At 40.6% G+C, this 22,740-nt stretch overlaps 1 protein-coding gene across 3 annotated transcripts in view; it reads left to right on the top strand.

Moving 5' to 3' along the window:
* Nucleotides 1-22,740, top strand: part of LOC127653642 (importin subunit alpha-1-like) — an 86,998-nt gene that overhangs the window by 61,887 nt on the left and 2,371 nt on the right. Inside the window, exons 1-7 of one of the 3 annotated variants that reach the window (XM_052140409.1) lie at nucleotides 833-1,026; nucleotides 1,294-1,368; nucleotides 1,450-1,590; nucleotides 6,065-6,153; nucleotides 8,375-8,643; nucleotides 8,809-8,903; nucleotides 9,036-9,299. In XM_052140409.1, coding sequence (XP_051996369.1) covers nucleotides 934-1,026; nucleotides 1,294-1,368; nucleotides 1,450-1,590; nucleotides 6,065-6,153; nucleotides 8,375-8,643; nucleotides 8,809-8,903; nucleotides 9,036-9,299 — 1,026 coding nt within the window. In that variant the 5' untranslated portion in view covers nucleotides 833-933. Of the gene's footprint in view, nucleotides 1-831; nucleotides 1,027-1,293; nucleotides 1,369-1,449; nucleotides 1,591-6,064; nucleotides 6,154-8,374; nucleotides 8,644-8,808; nucleotides 8,904-9,035; nucleotides 9,300-22,740 lie in introns of those variants that run through there. The other 2 variants (XM_052140410.1, XM_052140411.1) reach the window with 2 other exon arrangements.

Raw genomic sequence — 22,740 nt, 5'->3', positions numbered from 1 at the left:
TGTATTTTCTGCCTATTATTTCATTATTTAGGCTTTATAGGGTTAAGCTTTATGCTTTGTATAAAAGCGTTGTCGAACAAAAACAATTATTATACTATTCATTGAAATAAGAGCATTTCTCCTCAATATTACAAAAAATAACCGGGCTTATGTGGTTGGGCAAAGAAGATATTTATATTTTATTTTGTGTGGTACCCGTTCTGAAAGTTTAAAGTACTTTTAAATGCTTAGCGTTGGATATGCGTATGTTTACAGGTCTTACAGTAAAGTACAATACACATATACGTGCATTTATATACTGTCTAAATATATATATAGAGAGAGAGGGAGAAACTTACCTCTGTTTCAACGTCGTCAAAAACAAAGGATTTGCAGTAATAATCTCGAATCAGAAGAAACACTTGTGCGCCGAACGAAATGTTTATTATAACACCCGCTCCAGCATCGCTCTTCTGCTGATTGGTCCGCCTCTTGGCAACCAGGTAGAGACGCGCACCTCATTGGCCAATTTATCGAAAATTCCAAGTAACGGAATGGGCCGTGATTGGTCAATTCTTGGTAGAAACAAGGTAGTGACAAGCGTCTGATTGGTTAATTCTTCGAAAGATTCTTGGTAGCGATGCGTGCCGTGATTGGACAATTTCTGGATGTCACTACCAGAAATGAGCTCTATTGACAGGTTGCTTTAGGCTCCAACTGTATCATGTCAGTGTTTTTCACCGCTCTTAGTGTATTTTCTGTACAAAGCTTGAAGTTGACGACCATCCACAGACAATTGTACAACAACATTATTGTGGCGGTAGTGTCTTTTTCTGTGAACTTATGAGGTAAAATCTCGCGAGAACTTTCAGTTTCCATAGAAACCACGTTTGTGTGTTTTTTTCGTATCAAATCGTATTAACGACGCAGTTCAGAAAGGAACGGTGGTTGGGCATGTCAAGAAACTATGTCCAATCACTGTTATTCTTGCATCGTTGTAGTATCGCCCATCAATGCGTCACCGCCGGTATTAAGAACGAGGAACTGGTAAGTGCGTTGAGCGTTGTTCTAAAATCGTTGTTAACTTTTCAATTTCGGTTGCTAGTATTAGTTAATGCGTCTCATCGCAGCTATTTTAAGTTTGTATCGGTGGTATGCAAGGTGAAAGACTTTCTTAATCGAGTCTATTATTGTGTAAATTACACCACATGGTTGGAAAGCGGCTCAAATGTAGCCGGAAATCACAATCGTCTTTATCTATCACGTTGTGTGTATTCAAATTTATGATCAAATCCTTTCATTTACTTCCAACAGAGCAAAATGACTTCTACCGGAAGTGACAGTGTCACCCGCCTTAATCAGTTTAAAAATAAAGGAAAAGATGCTAATGTAAGCCCTTCATCAATTCAGCAGGCTATGTGTGGTACTGATTCGTTAGTATTTGTGACCGGGTTTAATTTTCAATTGTAGGAATTAAGACGAAGGAGAATCGAAGTCAATGTGGAGCTCCGAAAGGCAAAGAAAGATGATCAGATGTTGAAAAGGAGAAATGTCAACTGTGTTTCAGATGATGCTGCCTCTTCAACAAAAGAACAGACCCAGAATGCACAGGTAGAGTTGAGAAGGCTTTAATTACTGCATGAGAGTGGGTGTTGTAGCCTGGTGACACAAGGTTTTAGGTTCAAAACCCTGGGTGGGTTGAATTACGACTGTTATTAATGAAAGGTAAGGGGACCAGATTTCTGAAACGAAAAATGGGGACATTTCTAGTTCAGTGGTAAAAATGTAATTTAAATTTTATGTCACTTATCTAAAAAAGGGGGACAATTCGGATGTTATATATTTTAACCATGGTGATTGTAGTACTGTGAACTACATACACTGTTGAATGTGTTGAATATGTTATGTTACATATGAATTCATTCTTTTCTACACTGTATACAGTAGGTGACATGAAAGTGAACTAAAACCTATATAAACAATGGTTGAATATAGGAACTATTGCAGCTGACTCCACAGTACAGGGACACTTGGTCACACTCATCACTCTCTTCTCAAATTCCTTCACTTCTCCTCTTTTCCTTCACCATTATCTGGTACTTTCCTAAAAGTAAGACGGTAGGCTGCTAGCTTGCTTGCTGGCAAGCTGGCAGAGGAATTTCAAATGAAATGAGCTACTTTTACCATTTTCCCCAGCATTACAAAAATTATATGAAACACTTTCACTATGTATTATATCAGGTCCTGAAATTAATTTCTGAAGGGCTGATTGCCCCTCTTATGTGCCTCATATTATTGGGGATTTTTTTATAGTAATATCACAAAGATATAAAATATTTTTTTGATAAATTATATTATGTGGCTCCTTAAATCGCAGCAGTTCCAAGGTTAAATGTCCCCAGTGTAGTGCTAAAATAGAGTTAAATGTTCTGGTCTATTGACAACAAAAACCTACCCCCCTACCCTAAACCTCTAGTGCCTCTAGTGTTCATTTCACCAGGAAACTGCCATGATGTGTACAAGCCACGTAAAAAATTATTTGGCAAAGATATAGGTAAAGAATAGGCTGACAAGACATGTCATTATTAGGGCTGTCGATTTAACACGTTAATTCTGTGCCATTCATTTTACAAAAAATAACGCATTAAAAAATGTATGCAATTAATCGCAATGCTTTGAGAAATGCAAGCTTGTAGTACCACTTTTACTCCAGAGGGCAGTACTAATTGAAATTTCAACTGTAAGAGCAATGTACAGTTTATACAGTGAACAAAACAAACATCCAGCAGACAGAACAACACAGACATGCGTTACGTTCTTGCGTTCAAAACACTGGATGGAGCGCAAATGCGAACTAAGGGATCTCAAGATGTATTTAAAGATTAAAGAGTATTAAACTATATTTAACTTGACACAGTGACCTAAACATTTGATGTTTATGACGCAAAGCACCCGAGACACTACACAAGCATGTCTGACGCAGGTGTAAATTGACGGGTCCTTAAATAAGCCCTCATAATAAATGTCCAACTGATTGACAAATTCACTTGTGAAATGGATTGCTGTGAACTGTATGTCGATTATTGACTTATGATCAATAATATGGTAGTAAACAATACATTGTATTCTAAAGCCGCTTTTTGTATCATCTTATCAATGATTAACTCTTCTGCTACAAGAATGTAATTCATTTAATTATCTGAATATTTAAAAAAAAAAATGTGTGTGTATGTATGTATGTGTATACAGTGAGGAAAATAAGTATTTGAACACCCTGCTATTTTGCAAGTTCTCCCACTTAGAAATCATGGAGGGGTCTGAAATTGTCATCGTAGGTGCATGTCCACTGTGAGAGACATAATTTAAAAAAAAAAATCCAGAAATCACAATGTATGATTTTTTAACTATTTATTTGTATGATACAGCTGCAAATAAGTATTTGAACACCTGAGAAAATCAATGTTAATATTTGGTACAGTAGCCTTTGTTTGCAATTAAACGTTTCCTGTAGTTTTTCACCAGGTTTGCACACACTGCAGGAGGGATTTTGGCCCACTCCTCCACACAGATCTTCTCTAGATCAGTCAGGTTTTTGGGCTGTCGCTGAGAAACACGGAGTTTGAGCTCCCTCCAAAGATTCTCTATTGGATTGGGTCTGGAGACTGGCTAGGCCACGTCAGAACCTTGATATGCTTCTTACAGAGCCACTCCTTGGTTATCCTGGCTGTGTGCTTCGGGTCATTGTCATGTTGGAAGACCCAGCCTTGACCCATCTTCAATGCTCTAACTGAGGGAAGGAGGTTGTTCCCCAAAATCTCGCAATACATGGCCCCGGTCATCCTCTCCTTAATACAGTGCAGTCGCCCTGTCCCATGTGCAGAAAAACACCCCCAAAGCATGATGCTACCACCCCCATACTTCACAGTAGGGATGGTGTTCTTGGGATGGTACTCATCTTTCTTCTTCCTCCAAACATGCTTAGTGGAATTATGACCAAAAAGTTATATTTTGGTCTCATCTGACCACATGACTTTCTCCCATGACTCCTCTGGATCATCCAAATGGTCATTGGCAAACTTAAGACGGGCCTTGACATGTGCTGGTTTAAGCAGGGGAACCTTCCGTGCCATGCATGATTTCAAACCATGACGTCTTAGTGTATTACCAACAGTAACCTTGGAAACGGTGGTCCCAGCTCTTTTCAGTTCATTGACCAACTCCTCCCGTGTAGTTCTGGGCTGATTTCTCACCTTTCTTAGGATCATTGAGACCCCACGAGGTGAGATCTTGCATGGAGCCCCAGTCCGAGGGAGATTGACAGTCATGTTTAGCTTCTTCCATTTTCTAATGATTGCTCCAACAGAGGACCTTTTTTCACCAAGCTGCTTGGCAATTTCCCCGTAGCCCTTTCCAGCCTTGTGGAGGTGTACAATTTTGTCTCTAGTGTCTTTGGACAGCGCTTTGGTCTTGGCCATGTTAGTAGTTGGATTCTTACTGATTGTATGGGGTGGACAGGTGTCTTTATGCAGCTAACGACCTCAAACAGGTGAATTTAATTTAGGATAATAAATGGAGTGGAGGTGGACATTTTAAAGGCAGACTAACAGGTCTTTGAGGGTCAGAATTCTAGCTGATAGACAGGTGTTCAAATACTTATTTGCAGCTGTATCATACAAATAAATAGTTAAAAAATCATACATTGTGATTTCTGGATTTTTTTTTTTAGATTATGTCTCTCACAGTGGACATGCACCTACGATGACAATTTCAGACCCCTCCATGATTTCCAAGTGGGAGAACTTGCAAAATAGCAGGGTGTTCAAATACTTATTTTCCTCACTGTATATATATATTATTTTTTATTTTTTTTTATATATATTTAAAGATAACTATGTATAATTATTTCATCATTATATATTGAATTATTGTTATATTAGGGGGTTTCTCAGCAAATATTTATAAATGCGATTAATCTCGATGAATTAATCGGAACACCATGTAATTAATTCGATTAAAATTTGTAATCGATTGACAGCCCTAGTCATTACTATTATTACACTATTTGACCTAACTGTGTCTATCACTTATCTCACATTGTATATCCTATGGACCTGTTTTTCTTAATTATACCTTTTATTTTTATAAATTTTTATGCATTATGATGCTTCTTTTCCGACACTTCTTACCCAGCAAGCGCAAAGTAATCTATGCTGTATGTGCTGACTTAAAATTATTGTTCTTTGCAGATACTTTATTATACATTTAATTTATTTTTCCCATGTTATTAATGTTGTATTATTAATTTTATATAATACATAACATAATTTCTTTATAACATAGCTAGTATGTGCCTCACCTCGAAACTGATAACAATGATGATGATTCTTTTCAATTGCGCTTGCTCACTGGTCCAGTTCTTAATGGCAAAACTGGCGCGAACAAGTAATCAGTAAAGGAATGATTTAAAGCTGAAATAGCGAGCATCCCCCTCTGTTGGTCAAAATAAACAGTAGACTTCAATAGCTGCTTTTTTGCCATGTATTTTCACTTTGTGGACTGTTTTGAACATGCAGTAAAAACAGGGACAGCTCCAGTCGAAAAGAGGGACTTCTGGTCACCCTAATTAAAGGTGCACTCATTAATTTATTTCCTCATTTAAAACGTTTTACCTCTAGAGAAGAACATGTATACAATTATGACCAGAGTTCAGTCATATCAGTAACCTATTAATAGCTCTTTTATTCTATATGGAGCAGGGGCACCTCATGGGGACAGCCATGTTACAATCACATGACCAGCTTAATACTACTCGCCTCATCTCTGTAACTGCCCTGTTATTAGACACATTCACTCATGGATTCAATTAATCCTGGTTTACTATGCATAGGGAATTTCTACAATGGCATTGCTAACTGAAAATCTGTGTTTGAATGATGCAGCATCCATCCATTTTTTAAGTGTTTAATACACTTATGCTCAGGTTACTCTAGTCTGTCTGTGTAGTACGTGTACTGTATGTCACTCTATATTAAAGTCATCTAAATATCAAGTTTTAAATTAAACAAATTCCTTTACTTTAACTCAGTCATCACAGCACTGGAGCATCGAGGAGATTTTCTGGGGCATAAACAGCCAAACCCTCGATCATCAGTTACAAGCCACACAAGCGGCAAGGTAGGGGACATTTCAAAACAGAATGCACCACTTGGAAATTGCTGTCACAGAGGATGCACTTGATTTCGAAGTTCGAACATTTTTATAATGTCCAGCGTTTGTATATAGTCATACATCACACAGTGCCCTCATCCTTCATGAAGTTCAAGTTCATCCATTATGGATGTCTTTGGTCTTGAAGTATATGTTACATCTTGATGACAAATATGACACCCATTTGTAATGGTGCACAACTGTCTGGTTCTGAAATGAAAAATTCCATTGTTATTTTTTTTTTTTTCCATAGGGGAATTGATTATTTATTTTAAACTTATAAACCTATAAAGTCTGACCTGCCGTGAGCTCTGAGGTTGTTAATTGATGGTATGCTTCCGTTTTAGCCAGCAGTCCATGTTATTTCAATGCATTTTTTAGGTAATAGCAGAATTCTTGGTAAAGAACTACACTATCTGTGATCCAGCAAAAAAAATAAAAAATCCACCAATCAGAGAATCATAATAAACTAAAATCCTCAAAAGAGCCCAACAGTTGATTTACTCCAGCCAGGTCTCCTAAGCAACCAAATTGGCCCGGTTGCTAGGGAGAGTAGAGTCACATGGGGTAACCACCTTGTGGTCGCTATAATGTGGTTTGTTCTTGGTGGGGTGCGTGGTGAGTTGAGCTTTGGTGTAGCGGTGGATGGAGTGAAGCGTGCTATGTCTCCGTGGCAACGCGCTCAACAAGCCACGTGGCAGCTGAGATTTGTCCTCTGCCACCCGGATTGAGGCGAATCACTACGTGACCACAAGGACTTAAAAGCACTTTGGGAATTGGGCATGCCAAATTTGGAGAAAAATGGGAGAATAAATAGTCCAACAGCGCCCGTCCACTTCCATGACACACTGCAAATGATGCAGTCAAGTCAGTCTCCCTACACTCTTTTGCTTGTATTTGTGTTTATATCTGAATATTTTGCAATACATCTTAAATATATTGATTCAAAACTTATCAATAGCTTTATATTTTTTCATTGTCAATTTGGTTACGTCATTTGCAGTACTTCATGGTATTGTTGTTAATTTTTTCATTCAAGACGATTAAGGGATAGTTCACACAAAAAAGTAAATTCACATTTATTCGCTGTCATGCCATAATAGACGTGTATGACTTTCTTCTACAGTAAACAAATTAAGATTTGTAGAAGGATATCACAGCCCTGTAGGTCCAGACAATTAGGGCTGGGGTATATTTAGAATATTAACTATATTATCACAAAAAGTTTGATGACGATGTAAAAATTGCAAAACAGATTGAAGGTAACTAATGCTTTTCATGAATCTACTATGAATCATTGTATATGAAATATAAATATAAATGTCTTATCAATGAAAATAATAGAATTTCGCTCTCCCTTTTGTTTATTTAGTGAAAAACAAATTATTTTTTAATAGATTTTCATTTAATGTCTTAACACTTTTCAGCCATTTCAGAGCAAATTAATAATTATTGAGATATATATCGAAAATCATCAGTAGATAAACATTTTAAGATATATTTTAATATATCACCACATGACCAGAACTATGAAATTTCAAAATCACAAAGACAGCAAAAAAGTAATCCATATGACTCCAGTGACTAAATCCCTGTCTTCTTTAGCAATAGGATAGATGTGGGTGAAAAACAATCCTTTTTTACTATAAATCTCCACCTTTGACCAGCCCTGACCAGTAGGCGGTGATTTGCACAAAGAATGTAAATCGGCAAAAGAAGAAGAATGTGGAGATTTATAGTAAAAATGTACTTAAATATTGATCTGTTTCTCACCCACACCTATCTTATCATTTCTGAAGACATGGATTTAACCATTGGAGTCTTTTGGATTACTTTTATACAGAGGTTTGGAGATTCAAATCTCTGGCCACCATTCACTTGCATTGTATGAACTTACAGATTTAGATATCCTTCTACAAATCTTAATTTGTATTCTGAGAAAAAAAGTCATGCAAATCTGGTATGGCATGAGGATGAGTAAATGATAAGAAAATGTAAATTTTTGGATGAACTATCCCTTAACGGACACAGTCTTGTCTTCATATTTAAAAAAAAAAAATTCCAATTAAATTAAAGTTTGCAATTATGTAATTAACCTGGATTGGTTCATGGTGTAGACCTCTTTTATGAAGTACTTTATGAAATTCTAATGAAAAAAAAAACTGTTGCACTCTATTGATGTCCACAGGAAGCTACTCTCAAGAGAAAAGAATCCCCCAATCGACCAGATTGTGGATGCTGGCCTTGTTGCTAAATTTGTGAGTTTTCTGGAATTGGTTGAGTGTCCTCCAATCCAATTTGAGGCAGCCTGGGCCCTTACCAATATTGCCTCTGGGACTTCAGAGCAGACCAAGGCTGTGGTGGAGGGCGGTGCAATCCCTGCCTTCATCATTCTGATTTCCTCACCTCATCCTCACATCAGTGAGCAAGTCATCTGGGCACTGGGTAACATTGCAGGTGCAGAATTGATTTGCGTTCTAATTTGCTGTAGTTTTAGTAGAAAAGTTAAAAGGAAGAAAATGTTTAGTGAGCGTGTGCAATTTTCAGTGACCTGATAGTTCAGGCTTTGTTTAAGGCCAGACTCCCGTGCAGTTCTGGTGTACTTTTTGATTTGTTTTTAAGGTGATGGGGCAGCATACAGAGACAAAGTGATCATGCATGGGGCCGTAGATCAACTGGTATCTCTTCTTGGCATCTCTGACCTGTCTAACTACAAAGTGAGTTCTTTCAACTAAAATTTTATCTTGACTATACTTGCTTCTAATTTTAGGAGCCCTGTAGTCCCTCAGCAGATTTATAAGATTTGTCTCTTCACAGTTAATTATACTCCATCCATTGCTCCTCTTTAGCTCAGCTACCTAAGGAATGTCACCTGGACTCTCTCAAACCTGTGTAGAAATAAAGACCCAGCTCCACCGATGGCTGCAGTTGTGAAATTGCTGCCTGCACTGCTCCGGCTTCTTCAGCATGATGACAGAGAGGTTCTGGCTGACACTTGCTGGGCTGTTTCTTACCTAACTGATGGGCCCAATGAGCGCATTGAGCTGGTGGTACAAGCTGGTCTTGTGACTCGTTTGGCACAGCTCCTTGGATGTGGGGATATCGCTATTGTGGTGCGCTTACTGACATCTCAGTCCATTTTGAACCTGACACTCTGATTTTCACAGTTAGGTTTTTAAGTTTTGAGATATGCTTGAATTTTGAATATCTTCCTTGAAAATGCTTGATTTTTGACTTATCAAATATCCCAAAAATATTTGTAATTTGAAATAGATATTATACAGTCATTATGTTTGGGTGTCTCGAGCATCTTGCTTTGATGTAGCGTGCACTCAGAACGCGGCAAAATTCATACATGAAAGTACACGTCCTTAATGTCTATTGATGCAACCAGTCCTGTGGACGGATGTGCGGGAAGACCTTTTTCTGAGTTAACATTTTGATTGGGTGCTTTGCGAGGGCACGATTCAAGCATCTCCGATCTAAAATTGGCCGGAGCCTGCCACCTTTCTTTGAAATGAGAATATAACGTCTGTAAACCCCGCTGTGGCATTGCAGTCCGGGAAAGACTCTATCGCATTCTTCGTGAGGAGATTGTTAATTTTTGCTTGTAATACCGGCGCATCCTGTAGTGGAACCACAGATGGCAGAACGCCGTTGAAACGAGGTTGACGGCGTACAAACTGAATCGTATAGCCCTGTTAAATAGCACCCAATTTGACACACCCGTAAGGGCTCACCATGCATCTGTGCAGCGAAACGGTGGGCTTATTGATTCGCTCACTACAGGAGACAGAGTGCCGCTTGCCATAGGGAAGCGGTTGATCATTGTGTGTGGGGTGTGACATTTGTGTATCATCCCGGCAAACTCCGGTGGTGAAATGGCAACCTGTAAAAGTGCATGTGTCTCACACATTCAAGCACCTTCTCTTTTTTTGTGAGAACCCTGTTTATGTGAAGACAATACACACAAACACATTTGTCAGGGTTCCCACTCTTTTCAAGGCACAATTTTCTATGACATTTTCAGGATATTTTATGCATCCAACAAGTGTAATTTTTAAGCAATAGCATCCATTTAAATCAAGCTTCTTATTTTTTTTCCATTTCTGTGTTTTATTTTTGTGGTAGTTTCTCACCTCCAGATAAGCAATATGTTCCATGGCCCAGTGTGATAGATAATTCCTGTAAAGCTGTGATTTGATTAAATAACTACATAGTCCGTATGTGCTGTGCACTTCAGAGTGCTGACTGTCATCTCACACACACAGGAGCGTGTTTGATGATCATGCTGAGGTGTTTTCATTGAGTGGCTGGCTCTACACATTCATGTTGAAGCACGCATCACTTACAGATTATTTATTCAATTAAATCTGAGACTTTGTTAGTTTAATTATCACACTAAGACATATCACAATTTTAATGTGATTAATTGTATATACAATCATTAATTTTGTACAAATGTCATATTCCATGACAAACTGTGTTTTATTACTAATGTAATTTTTATGACTAGATTCCATGTTTCTACATGTGGTATCTGCGGTATAAGCTGACTCCCAATCATTAAATTAATGAAAATTAATTAACATCCTGAGGCATTAATACCGAATCTAACCCAGTGTGGGGAAAAAAAAAAATAGTGGTCCAACTGTCATCGTTTTCTAAAGTTTATAACTCACAGGGATGCAAACTCATGAGGGTCAAAACAGGTGAGACTCACTGATTCATCAATATATTTTCTGGGGTTATTTTTGTAAAGAATAAGCTAAAAGCACCAACTTAAGTTATTTTAATTATTCAAGTATAGAAAATTATCTGCACAAATGTGCAGAATTAGCGGGAAAAATAAGTTATTTTGGTGTGGCTCGCTTCTGTTTCACAAATTTGTTCCGTTTCATTAATTTATTAGTTCAGTGACCCCTTCTGGAGATACCACTAGATGGTGACAAATGAGTGTCTTATGTGCAATGAGTGAGCCATTGAATCATTTTGAGATGTTCATTACCGAAATCTGCTAAGATATTTTAAAGTCTTTTAGCATTGTAAAAACAATGCAGATCTATAATTTTCATCCAAAAAGACGACAATAATAGTCTAATAATAATAATAATGAGTATAAATAATGTCCTTACCTTGTCCTTTATTAAAATGTGCATGTCAAATCTACTGACTTCAGTAGAATGTTTAAGCATCATAAAAACAAAGCAAATGTGCTGTATCATTTTCCTACAGTATTTGAACTGCTGAGCATGACTTATATCAGAGAAGACAACAGTATTAGACGTATAATAATAATTTTGAGTTTCAACAATGTCCTTTCGTGATTGTAAAGTTAATTTCACATGAGTTGAGTTGAGTCGAGACATCAACGCTCCACTCAACACCAGCATCAAGCGGTGCTTTGCCCTCCACATAACAAGCGCTGCAGAAAGCGTCAGGGTGGGGTGAATTTACGAGTTTGCCACACAAGAAAGTGGGAGGTGTGCACAGTGTAAACTATGTCATGTGTATGGTATGACATGTGAAGGCCCACAATGCGTATAAACATCAGTAACTTTTATGCATTGATAGCTCTTCTGCCCTTTTCTCTCTGTTATGAACAAGGCAGACTCGCATGCCGATGCTAAAGTAAATGAACAACATGCGCCTCTCATTCAAGTCTGTTGGTACATCCTCCGTGAATGAGGCGTGAGCAGCGTGTTTTCATTTTGTGCCCATATTATCAGATTACACTGTTCGGATGGCAAGCGGGAGTCATGAGGTGACGCGTTCAAGATGCGGCAATAAGTGGATAGTTTTGGCGTCAAGCCTATTTTTGCAGCTTGGCTTACACGGAGCTTAGCGGCTCTGGGTGCAGTACAACACTAAAATAATCAGGAGATTATAGAAAAGACACACAAGCGAGTAAAAAATTTATTCAAATCAAACCTATAGTACACTACAATTTATATGTCTGCATGCAAGTAAACTCAATAAAACTTAATGAAAAAAATAATAAACTGCCAGACCTTTTGCCATTCTGTGTATATAGGTATACAGTTTACACAACATTAACCTAGCACAACCAAGTTTGCTGATAAATATGGTACATGTGACTGCCTGCTGTTGTCCTTGATGCAGCAATAACCTCAGCTTATGACTTTATTAAAGAAAAAATCTGGCGTAGGATCCCACAGATAACTTTATTTTCTGTGCAAAGGTGCTGCTGTTTCTCGTAGAAGAGACTCGGCCAATGTGAACGTCAAACGAGACCCGCTTATGAAGGATGTGTGAACACGTCATTACACAAGTGCCGCTTCTCACTGTGCACGCGCTGCTGTAACTGTAACCGATTAAGTGATCTGCCTTGGTTGGACCGCGATTGCCAACACACCATTGGCGCAGCTGTAATCATCAAGCGTCCTTAACCGTTGACTTTGTTTTACAGTGCGCCTGCGGCAGTGACAAAACTATACAAATTTGTGTATATGAATCCCTATCATTATCATGTATATAAAATTAAAACCTTGCTAGCAACACCGTCAAACCGTTTTATTATTCTAAAATAGTTTCCAGGACAAATAATTATTTTCCAGGACATTTAGATATTTTTCATATTTTCCATGTCTATTTCATGACTGGAAACGGTCTCGTTTATGTACATAACCTCGGTTCCCTGAGATGAATGGAACGAGACATTGCGTAGTAACGCATATGGGGAGTGTCTTCATACACAACCTACTTGAAACCTCTCTATAATAATGCCAATATTCTAATATTGGCTATGGTGTTTGAGCCCCCCCTGTTTTGGCTTAAAACTGACCGCTATTAAAAACAGGTGCACAGACACAATTTCCTCAGAATTTCTGACTGAGAACAAGGAGCGCATCGCTCGTGCCTCAAGAACACTGAGTCTTGTGGTGCTGCTAGCGTGTGCAATGTCTTGTTCCCATCGGCTTAGGGAACCGAGGTTACGTACGTAACCGAGACATTCCCTTATGACTCAGTCGTCTTGACATTGCGTAGTAACGCATATGGGAAACAGAATCCCATCACGGCACACTACACAACATAACTTCCCAGAGAGGAAACATGGCGGCTCAGTCTTATGGATGACGACCGACATGAGCATGCGGCAGTGAGTGATCCTCATGATGGCCAGGAGGAGAGCACTCATAACGAATATATGAACTAGTCATATAGTATAATTAACCAAGTCGGGAAGGGAGTTTATTTATAATGAAAGTGCTTGTGACTTTTTGTTCATTATAACGGCCTGAATGCAGGCAGTTGTGTAATGATGGGGAGCCTGTACTTAAAGGGAAGGGCATAAGTATAGATTTATATGGCCAATGAATAGCAAGTGCTCTAAACAGAGATGACTTGTGAAGAAAGAGATGTTACGTCTTGGTTTTAAAACCTTGCAAATGTGTTTTGAGAGGACCATCCTGCTGCTAAACATATGTCTTGTAAGGACACACAATTCGTCCATGCCCATGTGTGCTTTAACACCAATTGGGCAAGTCTGACCCTGTGACTCACAAGCCAGGGTAATTGACAAGTCTTAGCTTGGAGACGAAAATTCCTTTTGTGCATCCTCCATAGCATATAAAGAGCTGATCAGACAGTCTGAACTGGTGGGTGCGCTCAACGTACAGTGCATTCGTAAAGTATTCACAGCACTTCACTTTTTCCACATTTTGTTATGTTACAGCCTTATTCCAAAATGGATTAAATTAATTAGTTTCCTAAAAATTCTACAAACAATACCCCATAATGACAACATGAAAGAAGTTTGTTTGAAATCTTTGCAAATTTATAAAGAATAAAAAACAAAATAAATCATATGTACATAAGTATTCACAGCCTTTGCTCAATACTTTGTTATACTAGAGTTTTTTTTTTTGTATAATTCTACAAGCTTGGTACACCTATTTTTGGGCAGTTTCTCCCATTGTTCTTTGCAGGACCTCTCAAGCTCCATCAGGTTGGATGGGGAGCTTTGGTGCACAGCCATTTTCAGTTCTCCAGAGATGTTCAATCGGGTTCAAGTCCGGGATCTGGATGGGCCAATCAAGGACATTCACAGAGTTGTCCCATAGCCACTCCTTTGTTATCTTGGCTGTGTGCTCATCTTTCCCTCGATCCTGACTAGTCTTCCAGTTCCTGCTGCTGAAAAACATCCCCACAGCTTGATGCTGCCACCACCATGCTTCACTGTAGGGATGGTACTGGCCAGGTGATGAGCGTTGCCTGGTTTCCTCCACACATGATGCTTGCCATTCAGGCCAAAGAGTTCAGTCTTTGTTTCATCAGACCAGAGAATTTTGTTTCTCATGGTCTGAGAGTCCTTCAGGTGCCTTTTGGCAAACTCCAGGCGGGCTGTCTTGTGCCTTTTACTGAGGAGTGGCTTCTGTCTGGCCAGTCTACCATACAGGCATGATTGGTGGAGTGCTGCAGAGATGGTTGTTCTTCTGGAAGGTTCTCCTCTCTCCACAGAGAAACGCTGGAGCTCTGTCAGAGTTACCATCGGGTTCTTGGTCACCTCCCTGACTGAGGCCCTTCTCCCCCGATCGCTCAGTTTGGTCAGGCAGCAAGCTCTAGGAAGAGTCCTGGTGGTTCCAAACTTCCGTTTACTGATGATGGAGGCCACTGTGCTCAGTGGAACCTTCAATGCTGCAGAAAGTTTTCTGTACCCTTCCCCAGATCTGTGCCTCGATACAATCCTGTCTCTGAGGTCTACAGACAATTCCTTGGACTTCATGGCTTGGTTTGTGCTCTGACATGCACTGTTAACTGTGGGGACCTTGTATAGACAGGTGTGTGCCTTTCCAAATCATGTTCAATCAACTGAATTTACCACTGGTGGACTCCAATCAAGTTGTAGAAACATCTCAAGGATGATCAGTAGAAACATGATGCACCTGAGCTCAATTTTGAATGTCATGGCAAAGGACCTTGGGTACATAGCCTTTCCTGGGTTTGACAATGGCTCTTGAATGTCCAGGGCCAAACTTGACATGAATTGTCAACTGATAGTGCATGCATGTCACCTATCCATTTTTCTGAAGCCAGAGCCAGCAGTTGTGTGGTCTTAATGGAGAGAAGGCGCAAATCAACAGAATCCAAAGGCTCGAATGGTGGCCCTGCGAAAGTTAAGTCCCAAGTCAGGACTGTAGCCGGCCAAGGTGGGTTTCATCCTCTTGCACCTTTAAGGAACTTTATTTAAATCATGCTTGCCTATAGAGGTGCTGGTTTCATGTGTGTGATACTCAGACATAGTTGCCACATACACTTTGAGCGTTGATGGGTGAGTCCTGCATTTAATCGCTCTTGAAGAAATAGTAGAATTTCATGTATGGGGCAGGTTACTGGGTCCTTTCTATGTAAGAGACACCAATCAGCAAAAACCTTCCATTTAGGCATTTTGTGGACGGTGCTCTGGCTTGTAAAATGGTGTTTGTGACTGAACACGTTGGTTCTGGTGCGTGTAGTGTGCTCCGTTCAGGGGCCACACATGCGGGTTCCACAGCTGGGACTGGGGATGCCTGATTGTGCCTTGCGCCTGAGAGAGGAGATCCCTCCTTAGTGGTATTTCCCATGGTGATCTGTACGGCATCCCCATCATTTCCAGAAACCATGGCTGGTTGGCCATTTCGGTGTAACTAATAGAACTGTTTCCTTGTCCTCTCTGACTTTGCATATGATAGATTGGATCAGGCATACTGGAGGAAACGCATAAATGTGTATTGCCGGCCATTTGTGTGCCATTGCGTCCCTTCCCAGCGGAGTTTGGGAGTTCGAAAAACAGAGGGGACCGTGGGCATTCTCCACTGAGGCAAATTGATTGATTTCTGTTTTGGCCGAATATTTCCCAAATCCTCAGTATAGTTTGAGGATGAAGTCTCCATTCGCCCGGTATCACCCCTTAGTGTGATAGTAGGACCACACTGTAATTCAGGCGGCCTGGGACATATGTCACTCTCAGGGAGAGATGATACTCGCTCCATAGGAGGAGGTGATGCATCATTCTCGACAGTGGCGGTGAATTAATTCCGCCTTGGCTGTTTATGTATGCCACAACTGTCATGTTGACTGAGCAAACTAGGACATGACAGCTCACTATTTCTGACTAAAAGCCTTTAAGGCTAGAATTACAGCTGATAGCTCTAAGCGGTTGATATGCCACGCCCTCCTCGCACCTGTCCAGGTGCCAAAAGTTGGGCATCCATTGCACACCACCCCTCCAACCTGTGCGTCATCGGACGAAACCTTGTTTGACAGGGCGGGGCCGGGTCATGATGCTACACACCCGGCCCCTAATCAGTCTAATCAAGACTACTAGAGGGATAAAGGCAGACTAGAGACTGCAGAGGGACAGAGAGAGAGAGAGAGATTTTCGGCACCAGTGTGAAAGGGTTTAGATGTGCAAGGAGGAGGCGAAAACTGACAAAATAAATTATATTTTAATGTAAAACTGAAACCAAAAGACACAAACACACAAAGGTGTCAGGCAGCTGCCCGAAAATCTCTCTTGCTATCCCACTGCAGTCTCCAGTCGCCTGTATCCCTCTCTGAGGCTTGATTAGCCTGGAGTGGTGGTGGTGTAGTGGTCTAAGCACATAACTGGTAAACTGGTAATCAGAAGGTCACTGGTTCGATCCCCACAGCCACCACCATTGTGTCCTGGAGCATGGCACTTAACTCCAGGTTGCTCCGGGGGGATTGTCCCTGTAATAATGGCTCTGTAAGTTGCTTTGAATAAAAGTGTCTGCCAAATGTAAAATGTAAATGATAAGTAAGCCCTCTGCCCTGTCACACAGTGGAAGACAGAATGCCGTTGAAACGGGATGGCCGGTGTGCAAAATTGGACCGTACCATGTTCGATAATTTTTCACCCATTCTGAAATACCCGTTAGGCTCGCTACGCATTATTGTTATGGGACAGAGGGCAATTTGGTTTGCTCCATGTATGATATGATGCGACATTCTCTATAGGCGAGCAGTTGCGTATAATGTGTGGGCTTTGAAGAGGAAAAAGGGGCTCTTTATTGAGAATGTGTGAGCATCTCGTGCATTTGCTCACATCAGCATCAAATCAGCAACGGATGCTGTATTCTCTTTTTACTTATTGCATTTTTTTATTGCATTTATTTGAGTGCAAGACACAGAAACAACATTTTGAACAATATTGTGAACAACAATATCCCTTTCCTGACTAACAATAGTGGGAAGATGGGGAACAGTGTTTTGTGTCCCTCCAATCTAGCCTTTTTTGGAGCAGACCCGGAGGGAATCACAGGCTCTGCTTTCCGTTTCAAAGGGTTGTGCCTGTCAGGAGCGCTTTTGCTGTGCGTGCTGATAAGCAGGTGCCTGTGAGGCAGCAGGTATGGGGCTTTTAGTCGGGCACTGGCTCGAAACAGAGCGAGGGCGAACCGGCTGTGATATACTCCGTGTGGGCATAAAGTATCTCATATCCTGTGACTGCTGCTGAATCACAATGTAACGCTCTGCAAACTTATTCATAGTGCCGCCAAAAAGGCAGACTGGTGAAAATGGAGCATCCAAAATAGTGTCTTTTTCCTTATCACTCTTTTCTGCCCTGGAGCACCGCCATTGTGTAGTGCTGTTCCAGCTTGTTCTGCTGCTGAGTAAGCTTTTCCCGCCAGTGCAGACGTTTGTTGACATGGTTTGGAAGGATGTACTGTCAGGTCCATAAATATTGGGACATCGACACAATTCTAATCTTTTTGGATCTATACACCACCACCATGGATTTGAAATGAAACGAACAAGATGTGCTTTAACTGCAGACTTTCAGCTTTAATTTGAGGGTATTTACATCCAAATCAGGTGAACGGTGTAGGAATTACAACAGTTTGTATATGTGCCTCCCACTTTTTAAGGGACCAAAAGTAATGGGACAATTGGCTGCTCAGCTATTCCATGGCCAGGTGTGTGTTATTCCCTCATTATCCCATTTACAAGGAGCAGATAAAAGGTCCAGAGTTCATTTCAAGTGTGCTATTTGCATCTGTCAACTCTCAATATGAGATCCAAAGAGCTGTCACTATCAGTGAAGCAAGCCATCATTAGGCTGAAAAATCAAAACAAACCCATCAGAGAGATAGCAAAAACATTAGGTGTGGCCAAATCAACTGTTTGGAACATTCTTAAAAAGAAAGAACGCACCGGTGAGCTCAGCAACACCAAAAGACCACGGAAAACAACTGTGGTGGATGACCTAAGAATTCTTTCCCTGGTGAAGAAAACACCCTTCACAACAGTTGGCCAGATCAAGAACACTCTCCAAGAGGTTGGTATATGTGTGTCAAAGTCAACAATCAAGAGAAGACTTTACCAGAGTGAATACAGAGGGTTCACCACAAGATGTAAACCATTGGTGAGCCTCAAAAACAGGAAGGCCAGATTAGAGTTTGCCAAACAACATCTAAAAAAGCCGTCACAGTTCTGGAACAACATCCTATGGACAGATGAGACAAAGATCAACTTGTACCAGAGTGATGGGAAGAGAAGAGTATGGAGAAGGAAAGGAACTGCTCTTGATCCAAAGCATACCACCTCATCAGTGAAGCATGGTGGTGGTAGTGTCATGGCGTGGGCATGTATGGCTGCCAATGGAACTGGTTCTCTTGTATTTATTGATGATGTGACTGCTGACAAAAGCAGCAGGATGAATTCTGAAGTGTTTCGGGCAATATTATCTGCTCATATTCAGCCAAATGCTTCAGAACTTACGCTTCACAGTACAGATGGACAATGACCCGAAGCATACTGCGAAAGCAACCAAAGAGTTTTTTAAGGGAAAGAAGTGGAATGTTATGCAATGGCCAAGTCAGTCATCTGACCTGAATCTGATTGAGCATGCATTTCACTTGCTGAAGACAAAACTGAAGGGAAAATGCCCCAAGAACAAGCAGGAACTGAAGATGGTTGCAGTAGAGGCCTGGCAGAACATCACCAGGGATGAAACCCAGCTTCTGGTGATGTCTATGCGTTCCAGACTTCAGGCTGTAATTGACTGCAAAGGATTTGCAACCAAGTATTAAAAAGTGAAAGTTTGATTTATGATTGTTAATCTGTCCCATTACTTTTGGTCCCTTAAAAAGTGGGAGGCACATATCCATTGTGGTGGTGTATAGAGCCAAAATATTAGAATTGTGTCGATGTCCCAATATTTATGGACCTGACTGTACATGTTACTCGCTGGGCAGAGATGTGCCGCTACCGCCGCCTCCACGGGGTAATTGGGCATTTTTTTTGTTATGTAATGTTTCTAAATGACTCTAGGGGGAGTGTTACTCTGTTAGCTCCTGTATATAAGCAAGCTATTAACAGAAGAAGTAAGATGTGTTTGGTGCTAGCAGCATGGTTCATGGTGCATGCATGCCACTTTCAGAGTCCAGATTGGAAATCGTTTGTGATTCATGCTCTGTGTAATATGCTTTTTCTTTTCCTTGTTTCATGGGCGTTTGTATATTGCTTATGTTTATTATATACACTGAGGTTAGGTTATGTTTTTGTTTATAGAAGGACTCCTTTGTGTGTGCTTACAATTAATGCCAAGGAGTGTGATTCTCAAGAAAGGAGTTATTTAGACTAAGGACCGTTTGAGGACATCTACCTTGTGACTTTCATGCCAGGACTATAGATCACCACTATGGACTAAAACATAAGAAATGTTTTGCTCATTTCAGTGAGCTCAGGTGATTCTCTTTGGTATATGTGAAAGCTTTCATTTAATCTGGTTTTTCATGTCAATTCATTGAATCTGGTTTATATATATATATATATATGTGTGTGTGTGTGTGTGTCTCGAAATTCACCTAATTTGTTTATGTAAATAGTCTTTGTTACTGAAAATATACTGATGCCAATCATGTATATCTGTTGTCATGTATTTGTCTCACAATACATACACTTTTTGTCCTGTGGTTCCCTCCCTAATATAGATTTATGTGGCATAAGACCTGGGTTTAAACTGGGTGTCAAGTCTGGAAACTTGCAAGTACTTTGGTGGAAATGTGGGGTAACATCTCACAGCAAGAACTGGCAAATCTGGTGTTGTCCATGAGGAGGAGATGCAATTCAGTACTTAATGCAGCTGGTGGCCACACCAGATACTGACTGTTACTTTTGGCCTTGTTTTGTAAATTGGCACTTTTATATTAATTTAACAATGCATTTGGTGATTTGGAAACAGTTCTCTTAAGTCTGATGAAGACAAATGAGAAACATTGAGTGAAATATCCCAATATATCATAGTTTTTAATCGCAATACGCCAAAAATTATCGCAATAATATCATAGCGTTATCTAAATGATAATTTATCATATCACCAGTTACCTTGTGATTCCCACCCCTACTGAAAATGTCCAGGAAATTTGTGCCTTGAAAAGAGTGGGAACCCTGCAGGTGCGATAAGTACATTTCTGATTCATGCGACATAGTTTATGTGAATAAAATACACAGAAACTGAATGCGTGAAGCCTCCTGGCGAACACCGGAGGGAAGGGGAAACAAACAGCTCGCGAGCGCCTTGTTCTTATGAGAACATTGTTTATGTGAAAACTATCACACAGAAACATGTATGCAAATCCCAGTGAACTCCAGTGAGGAGGGTGTGTAAATGCAAGTGCGTCTCTAGCAGATGCAACAAGCACTTTCTCTATTGCATGTAAAAATGACACAAAAAACACGTTTGTCTATCATCCCATCATACCCAGTAGCTTGCGAGTGTGCGCATTATGGGCAGCGAGTGCTTTCCTTTTTCTTGTGAGAACACAACATAGAAACACATCTGTCTACCATCCCGGCATACCTGGCTAGGATGAGCCACATGTGAATGCACGGATCATGAATAGCGAGGGTATTTCCGTTTCTTATGAGATAACAACACAGAAATACATCTGTCTACCATCCCGGCATTCCTGGCGAGGATGACTAACGTGTGAATGTACGCATCATGAGCTGCGAGCACATTTGTTTCTTTTGAGAACACAATGCAGAAACTCATTTGTCTACCATCCTGGCATTCCCGGCAGGGATAAGTAACGTGCGAATGTGCGTGTCACGAGCAGCAAGCGTATTTCTGTTTCTTTGTGAGAACACAACGCAGAAACACATTTGTCTACCATTCTGGCATTCCTGGCGGGGATGATTAACGTGCGAATGGGTGTGTCACTAGCAGCGGGCACATTTCTGTTTCTTGTGAAAGCACAACACTGAAGCGTATTTGTCTATCATCCTGGCATACTCGGCGGGGATGAGCAACATGTAACTGTGTGCATTTTGCATCACATTCATAACTTAGGCAAGCCGAATCTACTGTATCTTTCCGGCTTGGTTGGAGGAGATCACTATAAAGTGAGCTCTTAAACCACCCATGTTAGAGGATGCGAATCAGCTCTGCATCAGTGATGTGCATGCTCCTTACCTTCATTGGGGGAAGGGACGGCAATATCCTCCATGGACCAGTCATATTTGATGCTGCGAGGGATAAGGAGTCATCCCCATCGTCAGAACTGCCAAACGCGATGAGGCTGTGCACTCCAACAACTCATCACGCACATATTGTACTCAGGAGGATGCTAAATCAGAAGTTGGGGGGCCCGTGGGGCTTGCGCCGGAACAAGATTCAATGAGAGCTGCTTCTGCGTGTGTGTGGCCCTGTGAACACAGCTCTCATGCTCGTCTGACTGCGGGATGTACCGATCGCATGAGGAACACTTGTGGATCTTTTAAAAGATGAGTTGTGCACATCTGTTGGTGCCAGATGGGCTGGTTTGTGTATTTCTTTAGCTGCTGATCTCCTGGGATTTCCACACACAACAGTCTCTATAATTTACTCAGAATGGTGCCAAAAACCAAAAATATCCAGTGAGTGGCAGTTCTGCAGATAGAAATGCCTTGTTGATGAGAGAGGTCAACAGTGAATGACCAGACAGGTTCAAACTGACAGTCTACAGTAACTCAGATAACCACTCTGTACAATTGTAGTGAGAAGAATAAGATGCGGGTTGGCACTGTTTTGGCAGCATAAGGGGGGACCTACACAATATTATTAATGTTGTGGATGATCTGTGTGTGTATATATATATATATATATATATATATATATATATATGTGACCGATCACGGAAAGTTTGGGGCATTTTGAGTTATTCACAGATTCTGAAAGTGTAGTCTCCAAGCTTTCCAACGATTTGTAACACATGGAAATCTGAAAATATTTGGAGAAGTTGTGGCCATTTGAAGGTAGGCACTCAAAAAAGCTAAAAGGGGAGAAAACGGCCTCAAAAGATTGTGCAGTTCTCACCTCTCTCTGCTGCTGGGAGTGACAATAGGGCTCATTTACATCTCATTTAGATAAGCCATACCCCTGTAAAGCTCCCCCTGTAAACATGGACTAAACATGGGATAACGTGTATGCGTGTTCTTAGAATGAACAAAAAGCGACAAACTTTGATGTTTATGGAAACTCACCCCATAAGAAACAGAAAAGTATTCTTGCAGATCTCGTTGCCTCCAATGAAATAAGTCGTTCGGGCA

Source organism: Xyrauchen texanus, chromosome 13, assembly GCF_025860055.1.
Source record: "Xyrauchen texanus isolate HMW12.3.18 chromosome 13, RBS_HiC_50CHRs, whole genome shotgun sequence".
Lineage (NCBI taxonomy): Eukaryota > Metazoa > Chordata > Actinopteri > Cypriniformes > Catostomidae > Xyrauchen > Xyrauchen texanus.
This window is presented reverse-complemented; position numbering and strand designations above follow the sequence as displayed.